The 25,418-nt window shown below is 44.8% G+C and overlaps 2 protein-coding genes across 5 annotated transcripts in view; one reads left to right on the top strand and one right to left on the bottom strand.

Annotated features, from left to right (window-relative positions):
• Window positions 1-1,815: 1,815 nt before the first annotated feature.
• TUBGCP4 (tubulin gamma complex component 4) lies at window positions 1,816-17,370 on the top strand. Its single transcript, XM_068410118.1, has 18 exons — window positions 1,816-1,905; window positions 1,997-2,125; window positions 2,684-2,806; window positions 3,312-3,365; window positions 3,810-3,866; window positions 4,467-4,546; window positions 5,222-5,423; window positions 8,849-9,014; window positions 10,639-10,763; window positions 11,429-11,479; window positions 11,896-12,001; window positions 12,340-12,447; window positions 12,673-12,811; window positions 13,287-13,464; window positions 14,424-14,558; window positions 15,528-15,644; window positions 16,095-16,234; window positions 16,552-17,370. Exons 1-18 carry the CDS (start codon window positions 1,828-1,830, stop codon window positions 16,562-16,564), a joined length of 2,001 nt encoding a protein of 666 aa, XP_068266219.1. The 5' UTR covers window positions 1,816-1,827; the 3' UTR covers window positions 16,565-17,370.
• A 1,296-nt stretch (window positions 17,371-18,666) lies between these two features.
• TP53BP1 (tumor protein p53 binding protein 1) overlaps window positions 18,667-25,418 on the bottom strand; it is a 38,118-nt gene continuing 31,366 nt past the window's right edge. For all 4 annotated transcript variants that reach the window (XM_068410259.1, XM_068410257.1, XM_068410258.1 and 1 more), the window contains 8 exons: window positions 24,789-25,210; window positions 24,465-24,656; window positions 23,771-23,974; window positions 22,984-23,196; window positions 22,268-22,362; window positions 21,062-21,261; window positions 20,072-20,217; window positions 18,667-19,004 (listed from right to left, as the gene is read on the bottom strand). In XM_068410259.1, the coding sequence (XP_068266360.1) occupies window positions 18,817-19,004; window positions 20,072-20,217; window positions 21,062-21,261; window positions 22,268-22,362; window positions 22,984-23,196; window positions 23,771-23,974; window positions 24,465-24,656; window positions 24,789-25,210 (1,660 nt within the window). In that variant the 3' untranslated portion in view covers window positions 18,667-18,816. The remainder of the gene's footprint in view (window positions 19,005-20,071; window positions 20,218-21,061; window positions 21,262-22,267; window positions 22,363-22,983; window positions 23,197-23,770; window positions 23,975-24,464; window positions 24,657-24,788; window positions 25,211-25,418) is intronic.

Here is a 25,418-nt window from a genome sequence, read left to right as displayed (position 1 = left end):
GCCACATACCAAGCACTCTGCATCAAACCCATAACTTTCACCATCAAAGGAGGACTCCAATGATGAAAAAGCCACCGTATCTCTATTTAAATTGCTTTCATGATTAATTATAATCTTATCCCTAGTATGATTCACTTCCAACAACTCACTGCCTTCCACAACAATTAGCTCCCCCCCCCACCCCCTGCCTTCGAAAAAGGAAAGTTCCTTCTGATCTAATAAATTTTACGCTGTGTTTACTCCTGCCCTGTTCTCAAGGAAGACTCTTGGGATGTTCCACTTGTGAAGGAATGCCACTGTAAGCTTAGTTTCTGGCTGCAGAAGACAACTGTGTTTAAAGATTTCTCTAACAGATTAAATACATAGTATGTATTTATGTTAATAAAAGCATTACATTAATAGTACTGTACAAAGATAGCACTAAATTACGTATTTAGTCTTCACAGACTAAACATTTTTGGTCAATTATTGAGCCATCACTACATACTTAACTACCTATAAGCTATCTATAGCACGTTTAGCTTTATAATCTACTGAAAATAGTACTTCAATTCAGCATTACTCAAAGCTCACCTGTTAGCACAGAACTTCTGGTCAGCAGCATGGGATTGAACCAAAGCCTTTTACGAACAAGGGAAGGACTGCCACTAGCTTCAGCACTGCAAGACTGAAGCCAACAGTGCTAAACCTCAAATACAGCTTCCTAAAAACAGGAACAGCAGATAGCTTTCCTGGCCCAGTTGTGTACTGTGACATTTATGTCAATGATGAACAACAAATGCCTAGCCTAGAAGCTTTGTCAATATAAAGAGAATAGTTTTATTATACTGATACATGATAGAACGGTATTGTTTGGGCTCCCAAGTTACAAATAAAGATAGCTACAGAAAGCAAATGCATATGTGTCGGAAAGACTGTGTTAAAAGAAAAAAAATTCTCTAGAAAATGAGGCAATGTACTAGGAACTTACTCATCCCTGTAAGAACGTAATGTAAGTTCTTCTTTCTACATTTCAGACCTCGTTGTGACAAGCTGATCATGAACCAAATACACATTTAAAATGGACAGTTAACAGACATGTTATATGATATTTAAAACTAAATTCTTCTAAATGAAAAAGAGTGCACATGAAGAAAAAAAACTGCCAAAAATGAGAAAAACAAAATGGAGATTGCTAAAATCCAGATTATTAGATAACTCACAATTTTGAAAGTGGGCAGTTTTGATTAAAAGACTACCTGGGTTAAGAGAGAAAGTGAAGTAGAGCAATATATAATAAATGGAGAAAGGTAAAACTGGCATTGATAAAACACTGGCAAATAATATGAGAAACTGATAAAGAAACCTGGTAAGGAATACCAAAACCAAGGATCAACCTAGAAGGCTGCAGATTTGCTGCTGTCCTGGAAGGGACCTTCCGGACCAGCACTTGCAGTCACAGCCACTCACGTTACTCAACCATCCTCCCGCAGCACGCAAGCGCCACCGCACCCCAAGAGCGGCGAGGGCCAGGGCCAGGGCCAGGGCGAGGGCCAGGGCGAGGGCCAGGGCGAGCGCCTAGGGCCAGGGCGCCCCTCACGACACGGTCCGGTCCAATCGCTCGCTCCCGGTGACTCTTCTAGCAACCCGGCACGCCCGCCCTCGCACGGCCCGGCCCGGCCCGGCCCCGCTCCGCTCCGTGCCCGGTGAGGCCGCGTCACCGCAGCACTCCCCCCCCGCCGCTCCCACAGCGCGAACCGCCGCCCCCGCCGAGGCCACCGCGCGGCCCCGCCCTTCCCAGCGGCCCTTGCGCGCTTCCCAGCAGCCCGCGCGGCGCCGCGCGGCAGGATGATCCACGAGCTGCTGCTGGCGCTGAGCGGGTACCCGGGGGCGGCCTTCACCTGGAGCAAGCGCAGCGGCCTGCAGGTGCGGCACGGCACGGCCCCCGCACGGCCTCCGCCCGGCACGGCCCCCGCCCCCGCGGCCCGCTCCGCCCTCACCGCTGTTTCCCCCTCAGGTGTCTCAGGAGCTGCCGTTCCTGCACCCCAGCGAGACCAGCGTCCTGAACCGGCTCTGCCGCCTCGGCACCGACTACATCCGCTTCGCCGAGTTCGTGGAGCAGTACACGGGGCACGTACAGCAGCAGGTGGGGCCGCCGCGCCGCTGCCCCGATGCGCGGGTGTCCCGTGTCCGCGTTAGCACAAACAAACGCTTTCCCGAGCAGAGGGACAGCTCTGTGCCATGCAGACAAGGCAGGGCGCAGGGCAGCGAGAGAGGGATCAAATGTAAAATCTAAGTCTTAGGGAAGCGTACCATAATAATTTCTGGTCACTGCAGACTGGCCAGGGTTTGTGAACTGTACAGGGTGCTCATCCCCATGCAGCAGTGATTCCTCATGGTTTGTGAAGAGCTTTGAGATCATACATAAGGCATACATGAGGCATACATAAGTACAAAGAAGCTCTGAAGTTACCAGTGGTGCCCAGCACTCGCATATGTCCATAGAAGAGCTAAATATAACTCTGCTCAAGTAATTCTCCTTGTGACAAACTCCTGGGGTTTTTTCCTGGGCACTTTCTGGTGGGCTAAGGTGCATTTTAACATGTTTGGACCACTGGCTGCTGGTGTAATACTGCGCAGAAACTCACATTATTCTCTAGACCTGCGCTGGGGAGCTGATGTAGATTTTATTGTTTGGTTTCAGGACCATCATCCATCTCAGCAAAACCAGAGTGGATTACATGGCATTTATTTGCGAGCCTTCTGCACGGGTCTTGATTCAGTGCTGCAGCCATATCGACAGGCACTACTTGACCTAGAACAAGAGGTAAAGGAGAGATACTTGGAACAAGAGGCTGTCCTGCTGCTGACAGATTGTGGAAAATTGTCGTTTCTGCAATTAATACGCTAAGTAGTAGTAGCTAAAGAGGAGACAAGGTATTTTCCTTTCTACATCAGGGATGTCTTCCAAATTATTCCTGTGAGGTGCCATTGTAAATGACTCTTCATTCTAATAAGTCCCCTCTACTTTCAGTTCAGTAAGTGCCCCATCTGCCTCAGAGCCCAGTGCTGTCTCAGACTATTGTGACTTCTGTTTTCAGTTGTAAAGGTGTTGATTAATCTCTGCTAGGTTAGCAGCTGTCATATCTTGGGTGCTGTCACCATCCACTGGTTGTTATAGCCTAAAATGGGACACAGCCCAAAAATATTGGGGGGGGGGGTTGGCAGGGAAAGCTGTGAGAACTAAAGGTTTGGAATATAGAGCCAGACATGCTTTTTCACTTATCCATACCTTATTTTAATTTTCATTAATTGCTTTGTTGTCCTTACAGTTTCTGGCTGACCCGCATCTTTCCATCTCACATGTTAATTATTCCTTGGACCAGGTATGTCATGCTAATAAACAGGTAGTGCTCTTTGGTTACTCTTATCACTCCTTGAGTCTAATAAGAAAGTGGGTGGGATAAATAAGGGTTAGTCTGTCATGTCATGCCGTTTCTTTTTAACGCCTCTACATTTCTAGTCCCTTAGTAATGCTCAGATGATCACTTGCACTTTAAGACAAAGCTTAGGTCCTCCACCTTGACCCTCGCGTATTCCTCACTGCCTGCATTTAGCCTGAACTGCAGCTGGAATACAGTCACTTCATGCATCTTAGTCCAGTGAGGGGAGGACATTCTTCCTAGAGATTTTTGTGTCATGTTTCTAATTTCTGGGGACAGATGATAGTTTCATTAAAGTATTGTAATCAGCTGCCGTCCACACTTACTCAAGTATAGTTTTTCCCTTGCATGGCAACCTAATTCAGTATTTTGCTCCTTGTTCTGCAGTTTCAGTTACTCTTCCCGTCTGTGATGGTCATGGTGGAACAGATCAAGACTCAGAAGGTACAGTAAAACTGTAACACTCTTGTGTTTTACTCTTGTAAAACTCTTAACAAGTTTCCTCTTTAGCTGATAAAGTTCTTTCTGGCCCCATCCCAGACCTTTAATACTAGAAAAGAAAAGAATGTGGTTTCAGTAATGCATGCCCTATTCCTAGTACTACTGTAAGTATTGAATAACTATTTTGCAAATCCATTTACAGTGGATTTGACTTTTTCATTATCAGTATGATCTTTTATGACTTGCATTTTATAAAAAATACATTTCATAGTACGAGATGCTGCTGGTTGGAATTTCTTCTTTTATGAGTCTGTTTTCTCCTACTGTCACCTGAAAAAAAAAAAAGCAGAACCTAATGTTTTATGAATCCAAAGATACTTACTTTTTGTTAAGGGAAATTTTTGAGAGAAGCTTGGGTGCAGAGCCACACATAGAAGGCCTCTTTCTTCACTACATGGAGTATGTTACAGCTTGCTTTCTGTAAGACTTGGGCAGCTTGTTAAGGCATTTTCTTGTTAGCCAAAAGCATAGTTTTTAAATGTCTGAAATGGTCAGTACAGATCCAAATAACAGACCTACTCTAAGCATGTTTTCTTTCTGCAGATTCATGGATGTCAGATATTGGAGACAGTCCACAAACATAGCTGTGGGGGGTTGCCTCCTGTTCGCAGTGCTCTTGAAAAGTATGTAGATACAGTAAAGCTATTATTTCATTCTTCTGTAGTAACTGAAGTTAGTGTCAAAGTGTTTATCTTACTTGTGAGAACCGTACATGCAAAACAGGCTTGCATGATATAAAAGTAGGAGTAGCATGCAGGGAAAACCATCACGATCCCCATAATGTACTAAAGCAGGCTCATGGCAGGAATTAAGGCTTTCTCCATACTTTCTACTGAGGGCTGAGGAAAGTTCAGACCCTATGTTTTTTCTTCTTTTGAGGTCTACATGACTGTTTTGCATCTGGTAGACCTATTATTGTTTTTTGATACTTCAAAGGGATTAATGTGACTGGGTGAGTGTTGCTAGGTTTGTATGTCCTTGGGGAGAAAGTCAGATGACTTAAAAGATAATTTGTGTTCATGGTGAAATGGTAATTGAGTAGAAACAGCAGGACTGGGAAGCCACTGCAAACTTACTTATACTTCTGGTATACTAGCAGATCTCCGTGGAGAAGCCACATATTCAGAGGATATGTTAGTTTAGTTTTGCAAGTAATCGCTCCACCTTTCTCTGTTTAAAAAAAAAATTATAAAATTCCCATATTGCCTGGCTGACTAACTGGACTTTCCAGAATGGTGTACCATGAGGTTTTGATTACTATGTGCAAAGGGCCCGTTGTCTGTTTCTCTTGACCTCAGGATTCTGGCTGTGTGTCACGGAGTCATGTATAAGCAGCTCTCTGCCTGGATGCTGCATGGATTGCTACTAGACCAACATGAAGAGTTCTTCATCAAACAGGGCCCCTCTTCTGGGAATGTCCCTAGCCAACCCGAAGAAGATGATGACGACCTAGGAATCGGGGGACTTACAGGAAAACAGCTACGAGAACTGCAGGACCTGGTAAGACTGCAAGTCATAGCTTAGCATCCTTTGGTCCTTAGGGAACTGTCTTTGTTTAGCCTGCATCCAGGGCTAAGCACTGACCAGCTGTTCTATCACCCAGTGTCCCTTCCCCAACCGAGAAAGGGAATTGGGAAAAGGAGGGAGACTCGTGGGTTAAAATTTAAACAGATTTAATAAAATAAGGAAACCAGTAACGATGCTCATACAAAACACACAAAATTATACTTAGCTCACAGAGTGGTGGCAAGTCGCTCCAGGGATTGCAGTCGTTGAGAAGAATGAGAAAGAGAGACAGAGAAGAGAGCAGAGCAAAGAGCCCCCCATCCCCAGCAGCTTTCCCATTTATAGTGACCCTGAGGTTAATGTTACAGCACACACCTGTGGGCCAGCCCGGGGCAGCTGCCCTGGGTTTAACTGCTGATGGCCTTGAACACCAGCCCACAGCTGGGCACACACTGAAACAAAATGTGGCAGAAACTTGATTCTATAAATTTTATCCCCACGAAACCAGGACACTTACTCATAGGGATGCACCAATCTTGAGTTTGGAGGAAGTGATGCCTGAACATTAACTATCTCTCTTGGACCCCCCTACCTTCTAGAGCCCTAATCCATGGGATAACCCCAAGTAGGTCCTTAAAGAGGCCAAAGTCAGCTCTCCTTCAGTCCAGGGTTGTAATCCTACTTATTGCCCTACATCTTCCACGCAGGATCCTGAACTCCACCATCTCATTGTCACTGCAGCCAAGGCTACCCCAGCCTTCACATCCCCAACCAGTCCTTCTTTGTTTGTTAGTACAAGGTCCAGCAGCACACCTCTCTGCATTGGCTCCTCCACCACCTGTGTCAAAAAGCTACCATCAGTACTCTGTGGGAACCTCCTGGACTGTCGGTGCCCAGCTATGTTGTCTTTCCAGCAGATACGAGGATGGTTGAAGTCCCCCATGAGAACCAGGGCCTGTGATTATGAGGCTACTTCCAGCTCTCTGTAGAAGGCCTCCTCGACTTCTTCTTCCTGATCAGGTGGCCTGTAGTAAACACCCACAACAGTGTCACCCGTATTAGCCTGCCCCTTAATTCTTACCCATAAGCTCTCAACTCGTTGTTCATCCGCCCCTAGGCAGAGCTCGATACATTCCAGTTGCTCTCTCACATAAAGAGCAACTCCACCTCCTCACCTTGCTGGCCTGTCCTTCCTAAAAACGACGTAGCCATCCGTGACAGCATTCCAGTCATGCGAGCTAACCCACCGTGTCTCTGTGATCGCAATGAGATCATGGCCCTGCAACTGCACATGGATCTCTCATTCTTCCCGCTTACTCCCCGTGCTGTGTGCGTTGGTGTACAGGCATTTCAGAGAGAGAATCGAGCATGCAGGTTTCCCAGGAGGGGTGCAAGAGGATCCACCACAGCCATACACACCCTGGAGGTGGTTGGCCTTCTGGTTCTCATCTTGGGAGACAGCTAAGGAACATTTGTCGCTACTCTGGTTGGTCTGGCTTATTCCCCAGTGGGATGCGGTGGCATTGAGCATTGCCACTTTGGACCCCACCCCCGAGTCCTTCAGTTTAAAGCACGCCTCACCACGTTGGCCAGCCTGCTGCCGAAGATTCCCTTGCCTTTTCTAGACAGGTGGATTCCATCCCTCCCTCGCAGGTTATAGTCATCAAAGAATGTCCTGTTGTCACCATTGGAACTGCAGTACTCACCCTGCTCTTGACTGACTTTTCCGATTCCTTACGGCCAACACTGATCTGCTCAACATAGGCATTGGTGGTAGTGTGAGCAGCTGCAAGGGAAAGGGTGTGGGGAGCTTGGTTGTTGAGTTGATTTGCACCATTTCTATTGGCAGCTGGGTCAGGTACCTTTCTTGCGCAACAGTTTGTTGTGCAAATGTTACCTAACAGGGTAATACTGCTGACATTACTGGGGAAAAACGTGCTATGAGAGAGTCGAGGGGCTGCTAAGAACATGTCCAGGGTGCAGGGAGCAACCTGCCAGTCCACTGGTGAAATGCCGTGACTCCTCACGCAGATGGCATCCCATTACAGTGCCGTTGTGCAAAGCAGCTTTCTCAATGGAGTGATCTTCCACACTTCACGCATCTGAACAGTGTCTGTGTCAGGGACCACTGAGGAGCAACTGCAACTCTAAATTCACACTCTAGTTTACTGTGAGAAAACATTTCATGGGCACCCGTGGTGTTAGCACGCTGCATACAGCTTGGCTGTGAACACACAGAAGATTCACCCCCAAAACACCCCATGTTGCACACTAATTAAGTGCCCTGTACAAACAGTCTCTGCTGAGGACAGACTACACACAGGTAAAAAACAAGGGAAAGCTTCAAAAGGCAGTTAGTGAAAAATCTATTATTTCATTGTACTGGATATAGGAAGAACGTGCAAATTGGTGAGTCTGATAGATCCATGGTGGAAAATGTAGGCATTAAGATGATGACACCGAGAGACCCTAATTAATTGTCTTCTTCAGTATTATTGACTAACACTGTTGGTAATTCTTCGGTCAGAGAATAAAATAAATCCTGAGTGATGGGATAGGCCGATAAAATACTCAAGTATTTCCTCATCTAAAAGTGTCAGAAGAATCTTTAAGAAATGCCAAGCTGTTAATGTCAGTATACAAACTCATACTGAACTCTCCTATTAAAGTGAAGAATTCTATAGATGGCAAATGTTCTCAAGAATTGGTTAGCATGGTGTTTTTTGGATTATGGACTAATGAACCTAATTCTCCAATAACAAGAAAGCCAAGTGAAATAATCAGTATTGCTTCTCTGAAGGAAAATCTTGCCTCTGAACTTGGGACTTCTTTATTAATACATTCAGAAAAAAGTTAATAACTCACTGTATTGTTTTAAACACCTTTCGCAGGAACCAAGAAAATTGCCTAATTTATGCTAGCAAGCCTTCAGATCTTTAACCTATCTGCTCCCTAGTGGAGGTGTTCACGTTTGGCCTGTATCACAAGTGTTCTAGCAGTGTTAAAACATACAGGAATGGGTGTAGGGGAGGATTATTTTTGGTAATGCTAATTAACATTGTTGTGGCTGCAAAAAAACTACTGTAATGCAGTTGCAACAAAAATGCCTTTTGCTGATGTAACATTATCCTTTGGGAGAGCCAATTTGCTGCTGTTCCACAAAGGTTTAGCTTCTCCTTTTCCTGCTTCTGCTCCCCTCTCTGATGAAAGCAACACCTTCTCTAGGGACATCTGGTAGCATACTAGAAGTATAAAGAAGTTTGCGGGCGTAGTTAAATGATGCAAAGCAGGTTTGCTACCTTTCTTCTTACTTCCAATGTACTTGGATTCCCCTCACACACAACCCCCTTTATACACCTTTTCTGTCTGTTTTTCTCACTTTTTTTTTCTTGATTTCTTTTCCCTGGGGTCTCTGGCAGCGCTTGATTGAGGAGGAGAACATGTTAGCTCCATCTCTAAAACAGTTTTCTCTGCGAGTGGAAATGCTGCCTTCGTACATTCCTGTGCGGGTTGCTGAGAAAATCCTCTTTGTGGGAGAATCTGTACAGATGTTTGAGAATCAAAACGTTAACCTGACGAGAAAAGGTAAGGAACATCTTTCTTGTGGCCTTTGCTCAGTTATGAGTGACTGGCAAGTCTCTTCCAAAATGCTTATTAACAAATTCCTCAACAGTCACTGAGTAGTGGCTGATATTCTTCAGAACAAATGGATGGTTGTGCCAGGACAGAGCAGTGGTCCCAGTTTTCTGCTTCTGATTGATTCCGAGGGAGCAGCATAAGAACACTTATAATAACACTTCCCACACAGTCTCCAGGTTTCCAGCAACAAGTCACCATGTGATTTGCTCTGGATAAATAAAGCGATTGCAAAGGTCACGTTTCCTTTTCAGTTTGCATCCCTGTCCCTGAAGGGTGCAGACACAAGGGCACATCTTGCTTTGAAGGTGTATGTCGCAGAATGGTGTCATAGGATTAAAACGTGTCTGCAAACATAAGAGATTCATCACAAGGTGGTCCCAAAGGTCGCTGTGGAAGACAAATGATCAGGATGGAGCCTTTAAGACAGCAAGAGAGAGACAATTCCAGCTGATGGTTCTCTTTGAGAGCCTGATAAGCTTACATCAGAGATGATTTGGGAAATATATTCCTGCACCAATTGGGGAGGACTGCTGTGGAGGCTCCATCTTGAGCTTGTCTCTGCAAAAGTACTCAGATGACTTGAGCGACATTGCAAAGAACAAAGGACCAATTAAATTGGACTGTTTTCTTGCCTTAGGAGAAGTGAGGTGGAAAGAAATTGGTCTTCTAGCTTAGGTGGTTAAAAAAAAAAATAAATCCCCAAGTTCAAGCAGGATAGATTTGAAAGGGGCAGGGGTAGGTGGAGAACCAAATCACCTGGTTAATGTGGCAGAAAAGTTGTGAGTTTGTCTTTGTTTAGCCCACACCCAGGGCTAAACAATAAGCATCTGTTCTATCATCCAGTGTCCCTTCCCCAACCAAGAAAGGGAATTGGGAAAAGGAGGGAGACTCGTGGGTTAAAATTTAAACAGATTTAATAAAATAAGGAAACCAATATCAATGCTAATACAAAACACAGAAAATTATACTTAGCTCACAGAGTGGAGGCAAGTCACTCCAGGGATTGCAGTCATTGAGAAGAATGAGAATAAGAGAGAGAGGAGAAGAGAGCAGAGCAAAGAGCCCCCCATCCCCAGCAGCTTTCCCATTTATAGTGACCCTGAGGTTAATGTTACAGCACACACCTGTGGGCCAGCCTGGGGCAGCTGCCCTGGGTTTAACTGCTGATGGCCTTGACCACCAGCCCACAGCTGGCCACACACTGAAACAACATGGAACAGAAACTTGATTCTATAAATTTTATCCCCACAAAACCAGGACAGGCTTCTAAGGTCTCGCTCAGTCCTAGGAAAAGGGCTGTTAATGGCAATCGTATACATAGAAAATATTTTGGGTTTTTACTGACACCACAGCACTGCCATGTCAAGTGTCTACACTGTAACTGTACTTGCAGTAGTAATCTTGTACCTTGGTACTGTACTTAGATGTGTCCTCAACTTCACATTCCTTGCCAGACCAGGGATGGTGCTGCCCGGACAGCCCTTCTGCCCCGCAGTGCTGGAAGGGGTCTGCGCTTCTCCAAATGGTGTTGCTTTTTATTGTCCAAAACACTTTCCTTATTGCTGCACAGGCTCCATCCTAAAAAACCAGGAGGACACTTTTGCAGCAGAGCTACATCGACTCAAGCAGCAACCCCTCTTTAGTTTGGTGGACTTTGAATCAGTGGTTGACTGGATCCGGAGCACCGTTGCTGAGGTAAGGATCCTAGGAAGGACAACTGCTGCACAGGCTGAGGAGCTCTTCAGTGAAGGGGGCTCTTTAGAACCAGTGACTGAACAAGTGTGTGAACACTGCAGGTAGCTTACATGTTTTTATGGGGCTCAGAGCTTCATGTTACCCCAACTTCTAATGACAAAAGGACATTAACAAATACTATTCACTTTCACAGGGGAAAGAAGGGAATGTTTATATATATATTTTTTTTATTTCGCTTGCAACAACTTTGGAACTTTTCATCATGCTTTCAGCATAATAGATGGTGTCTCACTGGACAAATTCTTTGCTTTGGCAATTTTTAATCTTTTTTTAATTTGGGGGGAGAAAACGTGCAAAGATATGGAGGTTAGAGAAGTGAGAACAAAGCTAGGGTGGAACTGATTTCATAAGAGTTTGGTTATTTATTGTCATGGGTCTCTGTTTCTTGGGCAGAGTTTCCTGCTGGTATACATCAGGAGTGTTTGAACTAGTGGCCTGGGCTGCCTACACACAGTGTTCTCTTGTGATTTATATAGCATTTTACATAGGTGCTTTTTTGTATGCATCACAAGTATCTTGAGACAGCTACTGTTCTCACAGAATGTGTTTAGATAAATCTGAGGGGAGGCTTCTTTTGCTTTGTTTGTTTTTTGTTTCCTCACTAGCATCTTTGGAAACTGATGGTGGAGGAATCAGATTTACTAGGACAGCTGAAGGTAATGTAACTGCTAGCTTGTGTTTGCTGAAGCAGCTTAATTCTTTTCTTTCTTTCTTTTTCAATGGCTCTCTCCCATTAAATACTTTACTGTCTTAGATTCTGCGCTTTCTTCTTTTAGGTAAAGCTGTTTTCATATTCCAGATCTCAAGAATGAGCAGAGAGTGATAGAACTTGGTCAGAGACAGAGTTAGAGGGGTATGTGTTTATGTGCTAGAGGGGTTTTGTGGTTTGCATCTTGAAGAAAAGAGTGCGTAGACTTTTTGGGCACTGGATGAAATTCAGAGCTCTCCAGCTGTGCTTTGAAATGGCAGGAGTTGTCCAAGCAATAATAAAAATGGATGCTGTCAGCTAAGATGCTTAAAATTTCTGCTCAGATTTTGATATGCTTATATACAAAAAAATTTATCTCCACAGATTATAAAAGACTTTTACCTTTTGGGAAGAGGTGAGCTGTTTCAGGCCTTCATTGACACTGCACAGCACATGTTAAAAACACCACCTACGGCTGTAACTGAACACGGTGAGTGTTGCTTATTCACTTACCAAACTGTCCTCACTGTGGTATAGCAGGAAAATGGTTAGCCACGTCCAGCACAGAGGAGCCCGACCTTATCCTCTAGATGTAGTTTTGAAAGAACAGTTCTTGTGAATTAGAATGTGTCACCGAGTGGGTGAAAGTAACATCTCAGAAACTTTCAGATGGCAGGTTTCTCTCCATATTTGGAACTGGAGTTAAATGAAAATACTGGAAATAGCGTGCCAGTGTTGTCTTTTATGGCCGAGCATAAATAATCAATGGCTGCAAAATTAGCACTAGCTGCATCATCTTGTGTGGTATCTGTGCTCTCTCGTTGTCAGATGTCAACGTTGCCTTTCAGCAGTCTGCTCATAAGGTACTGTTAGATGATGACAACCTTCTTCCTCTGCTTCACTTAACCATTGAGTATCATGGAAAGGAGCATAAAGGTATCTACTTGCATTTTCAGTAGTGAGTTAAGAGGGGAGATGATGAGCTTGTTTTCAAGTCCTATTACTTACCCTTCTCTGAAGTTAAAGAAGTACTTTGTTCCCTTTGCCGGCCTGTGTGATGGCCTAGCCTGGCTGTTCTTATTCTGTTCTTTCCCCTTTTCTTCCTTGCCGTGGTTGTCTTGACTGAGAGATGACTTAATTCAGCACCTCATTTGTTTTCAGATACTTCTCAGACTCGTGAAGGGCCTTCCCGGGAGTTATCTCCACGTGAAGCCCCTGCATCTGGATGGGCAGCTCTAGGCCTTTCTTACAAAGTTCAGTGGCCACTGCACATTCTCTTTACCCCTGCTGTTCTGGAGAAGTAAGTACTAGGTATGGTCTTTGTATATTCATCTATAGGTTCCCTGATCTCAGTCACTCACTAATGTGTTGGGTTGTTTTTCCTCTCTGTGGAGAGAAGGGTAGAGCTATAATACTTTAGCTCACTCCTTGAACCTTAAAATGACTCTTTCACCTTGTTCATATGGAGGGTGCTTGTAATGACAGTAAGACCTGCAAGATGCCGATAGATCTGCACTATTTTAGGAACAGTGATATGTTGACAAAACATTGTCAGCTCTTCCCTCCTTATGGTGAAATTAACATTGTATTTTTTAGGTCAGTAACCAATACAAGCAGAAATCTGTTACTGTAAGATGGGCCATCACCTGACCTAGCCTGTCTGTTGGCAGGCAGCCACCTCCTGTTTCTTTTTCCAGTCTTGCATTGTTATGTTCTCCAGTACTGCACCCAAGGAAGATTTTCGTCTTAGACAATTTTGCATTTTTTGACTGTAGGTACAATGTTGTGTTCAAATACCTGCTGAGTGTGCGACGAGTTCAGGCCGAGCTACAGCACTGCTGGGCTCTCCAGATGCAACGCAAACACCTGAAATCTAACAGAACTGATGCCATCAAGTGGCGTCTGAGGGATCACATGGCCTTCCTTGTGGACAATCTTCAGTATTATCTGCAGGTCAGGATCACAGAGAAAGGTAAACTGTGTCAGTTAATCAGGAACTAGCAGAAATTCATGGAGGGAAGATTGAAGTCCAGTCTTTCAGGGTTCAGATTCCTTGTGCCTTAAGGAAATCAGGATTTCCTTTGGAACAAGTCTAGAACTTTCTCTGAGTCCCCAGATTAAGTGTTACAAATATATAAAGTTTTTGGACTTGTGAATCAGTGAGTGTTACTGGAAATGCAGCAGTTTGGGCTCTTTAGTGCTACTAAGCATTTGTGAGACGCCACAGTCATCTCTGAAGTAGCATCATTAAGGTGCCATCCCGGTTTCTTCCCTTGCCTCTTAAAGTGAACTCCCATTTGAGCTAAGTGACAAGTTGTTGTTTTGGGGTTTTTGTTGTTTTTTTGTTGTTTTTTTTTTTTTAAGCATTGAAAGAAGCCATGTTCTGACCATTTGAAGTAAAAAAGAGGCTTTTCAAATGCAAACACCCGTTACTAGTAGCATGATTTTGTGAGATTTACATACCATTTACATACCATTTACATACCATAACAGCTGAATTGAGGGCGCCTGGCTTTCTAGATTCTCCAGAGTAATCTGGCTGAGCTTTTGCCCTGCAGCCTCTGCCCTGAGATTCCAGATAGTATGTCCCAGTGTAAAATTCAGAGATGACTGCAATCAAATACCTTTGTTTACGTGCTAGCTATATACTTCTTAAATAGTTAATTGTAAAGAAAGTGACCATTTCCCTTTCTACTTTGATAATGCTTAGGCATCAAAAGTTGCTCGTCCTCCCCCCATGATGTACTGCTGTGTATATAATTTCCCATTCAGGAGGCAGAGAGAAGGTGATCCTCAGCCTCTGGGGGAAGAGTGGCAATAAGGAAAGCAAGTTTCTTACACAAAACTTCTGGCTGGTCTGAAGTACTCCCATTCCTCAAGATACTAATGAGATTTCTTTACATATCCATCAGGTGGATGTACTGGAATCTCAGTTCTCACAGCTTCTGCAGCAGATAAATGCCACACGGGATTTTGAGAGTATACAATTGGCTCATGATCATTTCTTAAGTAATCTGTTGGCTCAGTCTTTCATCCTCCTAAAACCTGTAAGTAGGTCTTGTTTTCACCTTTTTCTACAAATTCTCCAACTGCCCTAAGAAACACACCTTTTTGAACAGATATGACAAAGTATATCTTTTAAAACAGATCAGTGATAATCTCCTGCAGAGCACAGACTACAATTCTAGGAATAAAGCAGGTATAAACTAGAACAGATAATTGAAATAAGCACTAATTAGCACAGTGCTGGGAACTGTATTCCTGAGGGACTCATTCTGAAACGCATTAAATTAAGAAAAATTCCCTCTCCTACTTTAGAGGATAAAAATAGTTGAGGTGTTCCTGACTGGACTTTTAAGGGCGTTTTTTATTGTTTTTATCAAAAATGTGGTACAGTGTTGCTGGTATTTTTATATTTTTACAGTCCCAAAGGAGGTATCAATGAAACACAGTGAAAGTGCAGATCTTGTCTGTTTCATTAGTTTGCTCAGTCTATGAGGCTATAGCATGAACGCGGCAGAATGCTAATTATCCAGTCTGGAACTTTTAAGTGTCCCACTAGTTACATCTGTGAGGCGTTTGGGCTTTCTTAACACTCGAGTGCAAGTTACCTTGACCAACTGATACAAAAGAAATTCCAAGTTTTGTGAGCAGCGGGACCAAGGCCTTGAACCACAGCTCCTGCTGTTCTTTATTCTTCCTTCTCGGTCTGGAAGCTGCCGTGATGGCCTGCTGGCGGGGTAGGGAAGCCGGTGTTCAACTTCTGTGCTGAGCTGGATGGCTCATGCCAATCGCTGTTTCCCCAGTACTGTCTGTAAAAGGTTGGGGGGAAAGATGCAGCATAACATTTAAGTCCTTTTTCCGTAGAAAACCTTACAAAAATGCTGCAGGTGCTTTAACATCTTCCTTACTGATTGAAAAACACGGTATCAGCAACATCTTGATTATGAATGCTGCAGCTTTCTCTGGGTCTGAACTCTGTTTAAACTACTGTCTTTACTTTTTATCCCATGCAGGTTTTCCACTGCTTAAATGAAATTCTGGATCTTTGTCATAGCTTTTGTTCTCTGGTCAGTCAGAATCTGGGCCCATTAGATGAACGGGGAGCTGCACAACTCAGTATTTTGGTGAAGGTGAATCTGTTCATATGGACCTGTTCTTCTCCCCTGCAAACATTTGCCTAAGCAGTCACCTTGGCTTTACCAGCTGTAGAACAGGAGTGAGTTTAAGCTGAGACCTTCTATATGAGTGCTTGCAATGATTTTAGTTAATCAGTTGTTCTTGAGTCGAAAATTCTGTGTGCACAGAGAAGGAATGTGGGCAGATATGCAGAAATTACCCTATTGGAATAGAAAGGAGGGGGAGAGCAGCCCATGCCTCTACCCCTCCTTTTGGATACCTAACACCTAATAATTCTTGTGGCTGACAGCTTACCTTATACTGGACCACAAGCATCACTTCTCTTGCAGTGAGTCTTTTCTTCAGGCTGCTAAAGGATTGTTTAGGCAGGAAGAGAGATGAAAGGCTTGCTTGCTTTCTTTCTCTCTTGAGAGTGCCCAAAACTGACTACTTCTAATTTGTAGGGATTCAGTCGTCAGTCATCGCTTCTCTTCAAGATTCTCTCTAGTGTTCGTAACCATCAGATAAACTCTGACTTAGCTCAACTGCTGCTACGCTTGGATTATAACAAATACTACACCCAGGCTGGAGGAACCTTGGGCAGGTAGGAATATCTTCAGGGTTGCTTGTAGCATTATCCTGAGGTGCCTGAAGTACAAAGTGATCTAAATGATCATAAGTCACTTTTATTGATTGTGTAAGCCAAAATAATTAGAAGCAAAGTGTTGCTCGATACTATGACAGAAAAGTAACAAACCAGCATGAGTTAATTTTTGGTTTTCATATGCTTTCTCCCCTTCAAGTTTGTTTTGGTATGAAGTTGAACTAGCTGCTAGCTCATATTGGGTGAAAAATGCTGATACGGGTTGATAAAGGGAGTTCCTTTCAACATGTGGTTAATATTGTACCCTTCTCTTGCAGTTTTGGGGTTTAAGCACTAAGACCTTTTCTTCAGGCTGTGACCAACAACACGTCAAGCAGTGGAGACTGGTGCTCTCGGAGGGTTTGCACTTCACTGAATTTCTCTTTGTAGCTGGCTCTTGCCTGGTGAACCACTGTTTCAGAAGGAAGTGGCAGGAAGTGCCACTTATGTGAGGCTGCCTAGTGATTGAAGACAGCTACTCCATTTTTTCTGAATTAGTAAAAAACGTGCTTTCTGGAGCCCTGCATGTACTTACAAATGCTGCTGGGGAGGGAGTCTGTGCCTCTCCACAAAGTGAAAAGGCAACAAGAATTACGATGTCTTGACTCTTCAGCTGGACTGTGATCCTTTGTAAGTTGGAGTATGGAGGAAGAAATCTGTTGTCTTGACTATGAAGTTTTGGCTGTATTCAGAAGTTCCACTTGTGCAATAAACTGATTTACAGTACACAATGTCTGCTAATCAAATGCATACCTCCAGGTAAATGAAACGACTGCAATAGCAGTTTGAGGTCAAGGGGGAGGGAAGGAGGAATATTTAAGAATCTCTTCTCATAGAGTGCACTGTTCTAGCATATCTGTGTAGGTAAAGGAGCCACTAGTGATGCCACATGCTTTCTCTGTAAACTACCACATTTTTGTGTGCTAAAATTGAGCACATTAAGCCAGAAGGAGAAGCTTTGCGCTATTCAGAGCACAAAGCTTCCTCTGCTGGAACAAAAACTAAGGAGAAACGTAACCAGGATGCCAGCTTGAAATGTACTGTGCTCATTCAAGACTATTTAGGATGATACTAGTGACTCTCCTCCCTAACCAAAATAAAACCATCTTGTTATGCAGTTACATGGAATATTGTCAATGTCTCCACCCAAGTGCAAAGGGACTAGAGTGGCACAGCATCCTATTTCAGTGACAAGCGGTTATCTGGCAGGAGCTTCTTGTGTGTCACAAAGATTTCGTAGCCTTGCAATAACAGCCTGTCTTGCCTTAAGCCCATTTGGATGAGCGGCAGACGAGAGCTCTCCAGTCCATCAGTGGGGTGTAGTATTGGGTTTCCCAATTTGAATACAAAGACTGCCAGGAAACCAGCCTTTCCCTCCAAGAGTTGGTATTTTCACAGTATCCGAAGCTGCAGCTCTCAAGAGTTACGTGTCCTTGGGGAAAAAACCTCCCTGGTCATTGAGAAAGACACAGTAACAACACTGCGCAAGTACAAGGCCTGGCATCTTCAAATGCCCTACAGCTGTTCTTGGTAGGAATGTACCTGATGCAAAGTTTAAAATCCAGTGACCACGAAGAAAGCTAGAAAACTGGAGAAAGGGTGTTGAGGTTTGGATGTGGGATTTACAGACCAACACCATCAGAAGGGGACTGAGCTGGGAAATGACAGAGGGAAAAATACGCATCAACAAAAACGTAACGACCGTGTATGAGGCTGCACGGAGGCCTGAGTATACCTCTACCCTAGAGCACTGTTAGAGTGAAGAGCTGCCAAAGCTTTTCCCTTTATGCCAGTTGACCACCAAGACAGTGCCTGGCTGTGAATGCAGCGGCTCAGAAGCAGATTATTTACCCCATTACCATTTAAACGAAGACACACAGCACTCACATACTCTGCACCTCAGTCTCCCAGCAGTTTAGTTGTCCTAGGTCCCTGTGTCTGTATCTCTACTTAGGCAGTGCCAGTCTGTACTAGGGCAGGTTAATACCTATATAGTCACAACAGGAAAAATAAAAGAGAGGTAGCCAAAACAAAATGGCACTTTGTCCTAGAAATTCTTACCAGTCACTTCAGCAACATCTTGATTAAATTAATGGAAAGTCACAGCAGCAAGCTGGAGGGGTACACAACATGCTAGTCTTCACTGAAGAGAAGTGCGGCTGCTGCTGCCCTGAACTTGGTCGTAGGGTATTCACTTCTGTGTATACAGGCTGCCCGTTGAGAACACCCTTCCCTTCCTTTATAATTGAGTTTGTGTTGAGGACACCTTTACTGAAAGCAGAATATTAGTGCTATTCAGCTCAGAGAAACGTAAGCATTTCTTTTCTCTCTGCTCTCCTTCTCTGGAGGAATAGCCCTGGAATAGGTTTAGATAAATGAGGAGTCCCAGCAGCTACCACAAGAGATTGAACATTTATTTCATAAAAGTCCAGCAGATAAAACTATATACAGTAATTCATGCACACTGTCCAATTACACAAACATTTAAAACCTGATTAAAACACAGTCTGCACAACAGAGGGGCAGCAGGGCAGAGTTTTCGTTTAGTGGGGGACATAATCATGTTTATATTTTGGATGCTTGTTGTAGCCTACTCGCTCCCCAGCAATAAGGCTCTGGATCACCCACTCTTGCGAGACAACAGGCAGCCGTAAAGCTTCTGCACACTTCAAGACACCAGCTGGGCAGGAAAAATCAGTCACCACCACGTCATAAACACCCAAAGCAATATCTGCACAGGAGAAAAGACAGGCATCTGTCAGGTAAAAAAAAAGTATCCTCTCTGCAGCAGCAGATCAGTGTGTTTCACCACTATGAACCCTCTTCCATGTCCTCATTCCTAGCCAGTGAATTCTCTTTGTAGAAGTTAAAGACATGCTCTACAGCAACACTGCACCTTGCAAGTAAAAGATTCCCTCTAGTCCAGATAGAAATTAACAGAAAACCAGTAGTCAACATGACAGGCAGGACTAGGTAGCCATGAGTCCTGACCTCAGGCTGTGAGTACTAGGGCCTACATCCCACATGGACAGGGAGAGAGAGCTGAGTTCAGAAGGACAAGGAAGCACAATTTTAGTGGCCTACAGAAGGTCCAGGAGCAGCTCTTGCCTATTTCCCCCTTTCAACATAGGCTGGAAGCTGACAGCCTGTGTCCTGAATTGCTGCAGCATGTCCTTCTCCGGAAGGTAGGTCTTAGAGATGTAATCTAGATTACATTCAAGCAGAGAGCTAGTGTCTGCACTTTGCCTTCCTTTATAGAATCACAGAATGGTTTGGGTTGGAAGGTACCTTAAAGCTCACCCAGTCCCAACCCCCTGCCACGGGCAGGGACACCTTCCACCAGACCAGGTTGCTCCCAGCCCCATCCAACCTGGCCTTGAACCCTGCCAGGGAGGGGGCAGCCACAGCTGCTCTGGGCAACCTGGGCCAGGGTCTCACCACCCTCACAGCAAAGAATTTCTTCCCAATATCTCATCTAAATCTCCGCTCTTTCAGTTTAAAACCATTCCCCCTCGTCCTGTCACTCCATGCCCTTGTCAAAAGCCCCTCTCCCGCTTTCCTGTAGCCCCTTCAGGCACTGGAAGGTGCTAGAAGGTCTCCTCGGAGCCTTCTCTTCTCCAGGCTGAAGAGCCCCAACTCTCTCAGCCTGTCTCCAGAGCAGAGGGGCTCCAGCCCTCGGAGCATCTTTATGCCTATAGACAACCTTGTAAGCCATCCTAAATGGTTTTAAACCATACTAGAGACCGCAGCGGCATGGAATTCCCAACTACTAGGCCTGAGAAACTGGCCAATGAGTACCTTTGTTGTGAGCATTTGAGTAATGCCGTTTAACAGATGCCGCTCCCCCCGTCATGAGGATTTCAGACCACAGATCCAGGAAGTTCTGCTGCTGGTCTGACACCAGGAGAACCTTCAGGTTATGGAATGGGTTTTCTCGTGGGTGCCTGTGGAATGAAGAAAAGAAATGCAGACTGCTAAGAATATCCAGTAGTCTTGAGACTTTATTTGAGGACCATTACCTACTTCTTCTAGTCACCTGACTGGCTCCCATATTGGTCCTTTGAATATCTTGCATACAATGACCTGCTCTCTTACCATCCCTCCTGAAATACTTGGAACAATTGTCCTCTGTTTATACATAACAGAGCTAGACAGCTTTGGTGGGGTGTGTGTGCAGCAGCCTAAATCCAAAGTTAGGTTAACCTCCTTTTCTGAACCACCTTTTCTGTGCACATCCAAAAGCCCTCTGCTCTGACGGGGCTGAGCAGGCAGGCATGCCCAAAAGCCCACAGAGATTTACAAATTGCTTTTGTCCACCCCTCACCTCACCTGAGGAGTCTCACCTGACAATTGTTCTCTCAGAACAGACCCACTAGTTTAGGCTCCATAGAAAACGCAGAAGCTGGCTTCAAAACGTGCCCAAGGAAAAGGAAATTCCAGTAGTATTGCTCTCCTTTATCCATTTCTGAGCAATTAGAGAAGTCAGCCAAGCGTGTGGGAAGCCTTGCCTGAACTACGCCTTCCTCATGAGGAGACTGACATCTTTCTTACTTCCCAGGAGACTCTCTTTTTTGTGTATATGGCACCCAAATGTACCTTGGCATTAGAGGTCACTGTACATCCAAGGAAAGAGATGGAAGTGCTGCCCCTATATGGAAGGGAAAGCATGGGGAGCAGTACCAGGGACACCTTCAGTACTTGTAGTATTCAAGAGCCTTCCAAGCATAACAATTCTCTCTGATTAAATCCTCGGTCTGTGGACTCAGATCATGGTTATTTGGCACTTACCATTCTAGCAATTTCTGCTCCTGGAGGCTATAACCAGCTGGCAAAAGGTAATTCCGATAGTTTTGAAGCTGGTTAGCATGACAGCTGTCATGGACCCAGATATGAGACACACAAGGGATCCCTCTGGCAAGGCACAGCAGGTATTTCCGAGTTCTGCAATGCTGGTCCGCAATTAGAAGACACTGATATGCTGCACTACACTTCAGGGGAGATAAAAAGACATGTAAACAGGAGACAACGCTTGCAAAAAAATCCAGAATTTATCCTGCTGCTAAACACTTTAAAGAAGAAAACAACTGAAACCCTGATTTTCAGAGCTGTATTATGTGAAAGGTGAATTAGATAAACAGATTCTGAAATCAGGAGTACCTGTCATCATCACCTATTCCAAGCGATGCAGCTCACAGGCAAAAACTCTGCCTCGTAGTTTTTGTATCCTAACTCTCTTCCAGTTCAGACAAAGGAGAAGATTCATTTTTTAGTTTGAGACTCAGTAAGTCACTAGAGAAGACTCTGCATCCTCAGGCAAGATGCTCCAAGAACAATTTACCCTCTCTATTAAAAATATAAATTTAAGCAAAGGCGACACTAAATGAAATTAGTTGTCCAAGTAGGTCTGGTAAGCAAAGAGTGAAGAGCTCTGCCTCTAAGTGTTCCGAGGCCCAGACCTGTGGTGAGACCACATCTGGAGCACTGCATCCACTCCTAGGTTCCGCAGTACAACAAAAACACAAGACAGACTGGAGCAGGCCCAGCCAAGGGCCACTAATAGATCTAGGCAGTGGAGCATCTGACATACAAGAAGAGGCTGAGCTCGTTTAAGGTCAAGGGAAGGCTTGGGTGGTCTTATCAATGCATATTCGTGACTGATAGGAGGGTGTACAAAAGACGGAGCCAGACTCTTCTCAGTGTTATTCACTAAAAGGACAAGAAGCAACAGGTACAAACTGAAATACAGGAAATTCCATTAAAATTTTTTTTTTTTTAATTGGGGGTGGGTGGTCAAACATGAGATCAAGCTGGACAGAGAGGCTGCGGAGTTTCCATCCTCGAGGATACTCAAAACCCAACTGGACAAGGACCTAAGCAATCTGCTCTATTTGATCGTGCTTTCAGCTGAGGGGTTGGACAAGATGAGCTACAGAAATTCCCTACGATCTCAACTGTTCTACGACTATCACTCTGGATTAGTAAGCAAGCCCTTACCTGGGTTTCATTGAAGTCTTCCAGGATATAGCCAGCTCCCGCTCGCAGCTGCTGTGCTATGTGATGTTTGTCATATGGAGTCATCTCTAAAAATTCTACAGCAGAAACAGAAAGCTCAATTTTTGGCTATCATCTATCTGCTTATGTCCATACACTCCTCAGTCTACAGAGCCCTCATCCATTCCAGTGAGCCACCCCAGCCCTTCTCCCAAGAATATGTACAGAAAACCCTTGGAAGAGTCAAAAAAAAAACCCAAAAAAAGGCAGGGCAGCAGGAAGAGAAGCACAGCACGGGGCAAACGAGCCGAGCGAGCACCTTGGCACTTTTTTCATGCTGCAGCTCATTGCATGCAACACAACCCTAGCAAAGGCAAACTGGAGCAACCCATCATTCTTTCAAGTCCTATGTTTCCCAGCACTATCCCTTATCTCTCAAAACCTTCCTTCTCATATTGTACTATTCAGAGACTGCTGATCTCATTAATTTTCACACCCTTCTTAACCTGCTGAACAGCCCTATGATCGTCGAGTTTTGCCACGTTTCAGGCTGTAAATTCTCTAAAACAAAGACAGAGTCTTAGGTCCTTTCTGCAAAGGATTAAAGAGCAAAAGGGTAAAACAAGCACTCACACAAATGCCTGATCAGAGAGCACCCAGCGTTTTTCCTAAAGCCACAGCACTCCACTTGGAAATGCAATGGGTAAGATTTGCCTCACCTTCTTCCTCCTCACTACTCCCTGCAGGACCATCTGTTGGCTTCTGGTGATTGACCAATTTGTCACTGGGTGTTGCCATGGTGAGGAGAAAGGCATAGCCCAAAAAGAGGGTCTTATTCTGGGGCAAGGGTCCGTGATGGTCCTCCAGTACTGGAGGATCTACAGCATCTACACCTTCACAGGTGCTTAGAAACTCTCCCGCTCTCACAGCCCCTGCAGAGAGACAGAAGCACCATGAGTCTCAAAAGTCAGGTTCAGCACAAAGACCCTGGGTAAGATCTGGGATATGTTCAACTTCAGTTATTTTACTGGAGGAGATGGAGGGAGGCAGGATTGGGTTAGGATCACACTAGGATAGGTGGGGATCTTCTAACCTTCTGGTTGCAAAGAATCTTCAAATTAAAACCCGAATGACTAACGGGACCATGTTTGCCACTCTATCAACATCCTGAAACAACACTTACTGCTGTGAAGGGTTGAAGGGTCCCTTTAACAGCTAGGTGTTTCGGGACTGACTAAACAGATAAGATACAAGAAAGGAGAGAAGCAAATCACAACATTAAGGTCAGAACGCTTCTAAAAGGCAGAACTGAAAAGACTCAGACTATGCTAAAAATATCTCTGACTGCTCAATGCATCCAGGGAGAATCAGTCTCAAATCCTGCACGTCAAACAAGCCATCTCATCTACTTTTTGCTTAGGGGAAGTGGAAAGATCAATTACAGAAATACCAGGGTGGAAAAAAATAACTGAATGCAAGTTTAAGAGCAGAAAATAAGGTTCTCACCAGGCTTTATCATTGCTGACTTGCGGCCACGTTTAGCTGGGGATCTCTCATCTTCAGAAGCAACGAGTTTCCTTTTCCCAGACAGCGTCCCTGGTGGGACGCGTGGACTCTCCTGCCCTTTACGAGTGGGAGTTGTGCTGCTGCTGGAAGTGCTGGGAGAACCAAGGTTACTACGTCGCTTCCGCTTCCCCTCCACAAGATTATCTGTAACGCAGCGTGCAGAGGTCAGTCACTGGCTGTCACCTAACTCCACGAGCTTTCGCCCTACCTGTACGTACAGAAGCGGCTAAACTCAATAGTACCTAGAAGGTACACACTACCACCCTCTGGCAGAGTCGAGCAAGAAGAAAAAGATACCTCGCTTGTGCATCTTTCTTCTCAAGCCCTGTACCCTGCCTGTCTCTTTTCCTCCCAGTACTGCTGAAGAGTTTGTATCATAGCAGCCATCCACCAAGTGTAAATGAGTACAGCAAGCATCACTGTCCTAGGAGGAGGCCACTCTCCAGAAACCAGTCAATACCACTAGTTCTCTGAGCAAGACACAAAACAAGTATCTCAAAGATCCCATTATAAAGTACCAAAAGCATGGCTGAATACTCAGAAAGATTTAAACACGGGTAATTCAGATCAGGAACTAGAAGCATCTCAAAGGCACAAGATGCAGAACAGTGCAGCCAACAGCTCAACACCTTACCGAGACTGATGTCAGCTGCTTTGGTCAGAGGGGTGACAGGTTCGTAAGGACCTAGCCCAAACTGCTCCCGGAGCTTATTTCCTTGTTCCAGAGACAGGATAACAGCCATCCGTTTGTACCACTTCCTCTGGCCTTCCTTTTCGATGCAGTAGTACAGCTCTCCAGACTCCTTCCGGTGTCCCTTCACCACACCTGACAAGACAGCAAATAACACCCGTTAACCAACAACACCCAGGGCTTCTCATCCTCTGGGACAAGTACCCATCTCCCATTGCATTCAGCAACTCAGAAAACCCAAGGATGGAGCTCAAGCACTGCTCTTACCTGCACTGAAGTACTCATCCTCTGAGAGTGCAGTCACCTCAGTCTCCAGTGGGATGGGATCACAGAGTAAAATATCTTTTCCTAGCACATCACATTCGTATCCGTCATCAAAGAGCAGCTTGTACTTTCCTGCCCCAACATCTTGGGTAATCATCCCAGAATAGAAGTACCCATTTGAGGACCACTTTGCTACAACCCTGAGGCCCACAAAGCTGTTCCCAGAGCATGAGTCTGCACAGTCCGAAGGACCAGTCGCCACTTGTAACGGGATTTCTGGAGAGTCACTTCGACGTAAGGCACAGAAGCCAGAAGCGTCAGATTTCTCCCCTCCATCCGGCAGGCGAACTGAACGAGTAAATGATTTCTCTTCAGGTGATGCTGTGGTCGAGAGATCCTCCACACCTGGCAGTCCAGCTAAATCTCTGTAGAAAAGAGAAAAGCAGTCACAGAAGGATCAGGAAAGACAGTTACTAAACAAAGAATATTTGGGCGAGATGCTTGCAGCTGCTACACGTGTCATGGTTTAACCGCAGTCGGCAACTAAGCACCACCCAGCCGCTCACTCACTTTCCCCCAGTGGGATGGGGGAGAGAATCAGAAGAGCAAAAGTGAGAGAACTCCTGGGATGAG

The sequence above is a fragment of the Nyctibius grandis genome, chromosome 11 (assembly GCF_013368605.1).
Source record: "Nyctibius grandis isolate bNycGra1 chromosome 11, bNycGra1.pri, whole genome shotgun sequence".
Taxonomy (NCBI): domain Eukaryota; kingdom Metazoa; phylum Chordata; class Aves; order Nyctibiiformes; family Nyctibiidae; genus Nyctibius; species Nyctibius grandis.
This window is presented reverse-complemented; position numbering and strand designations above follow the sequence as displayed.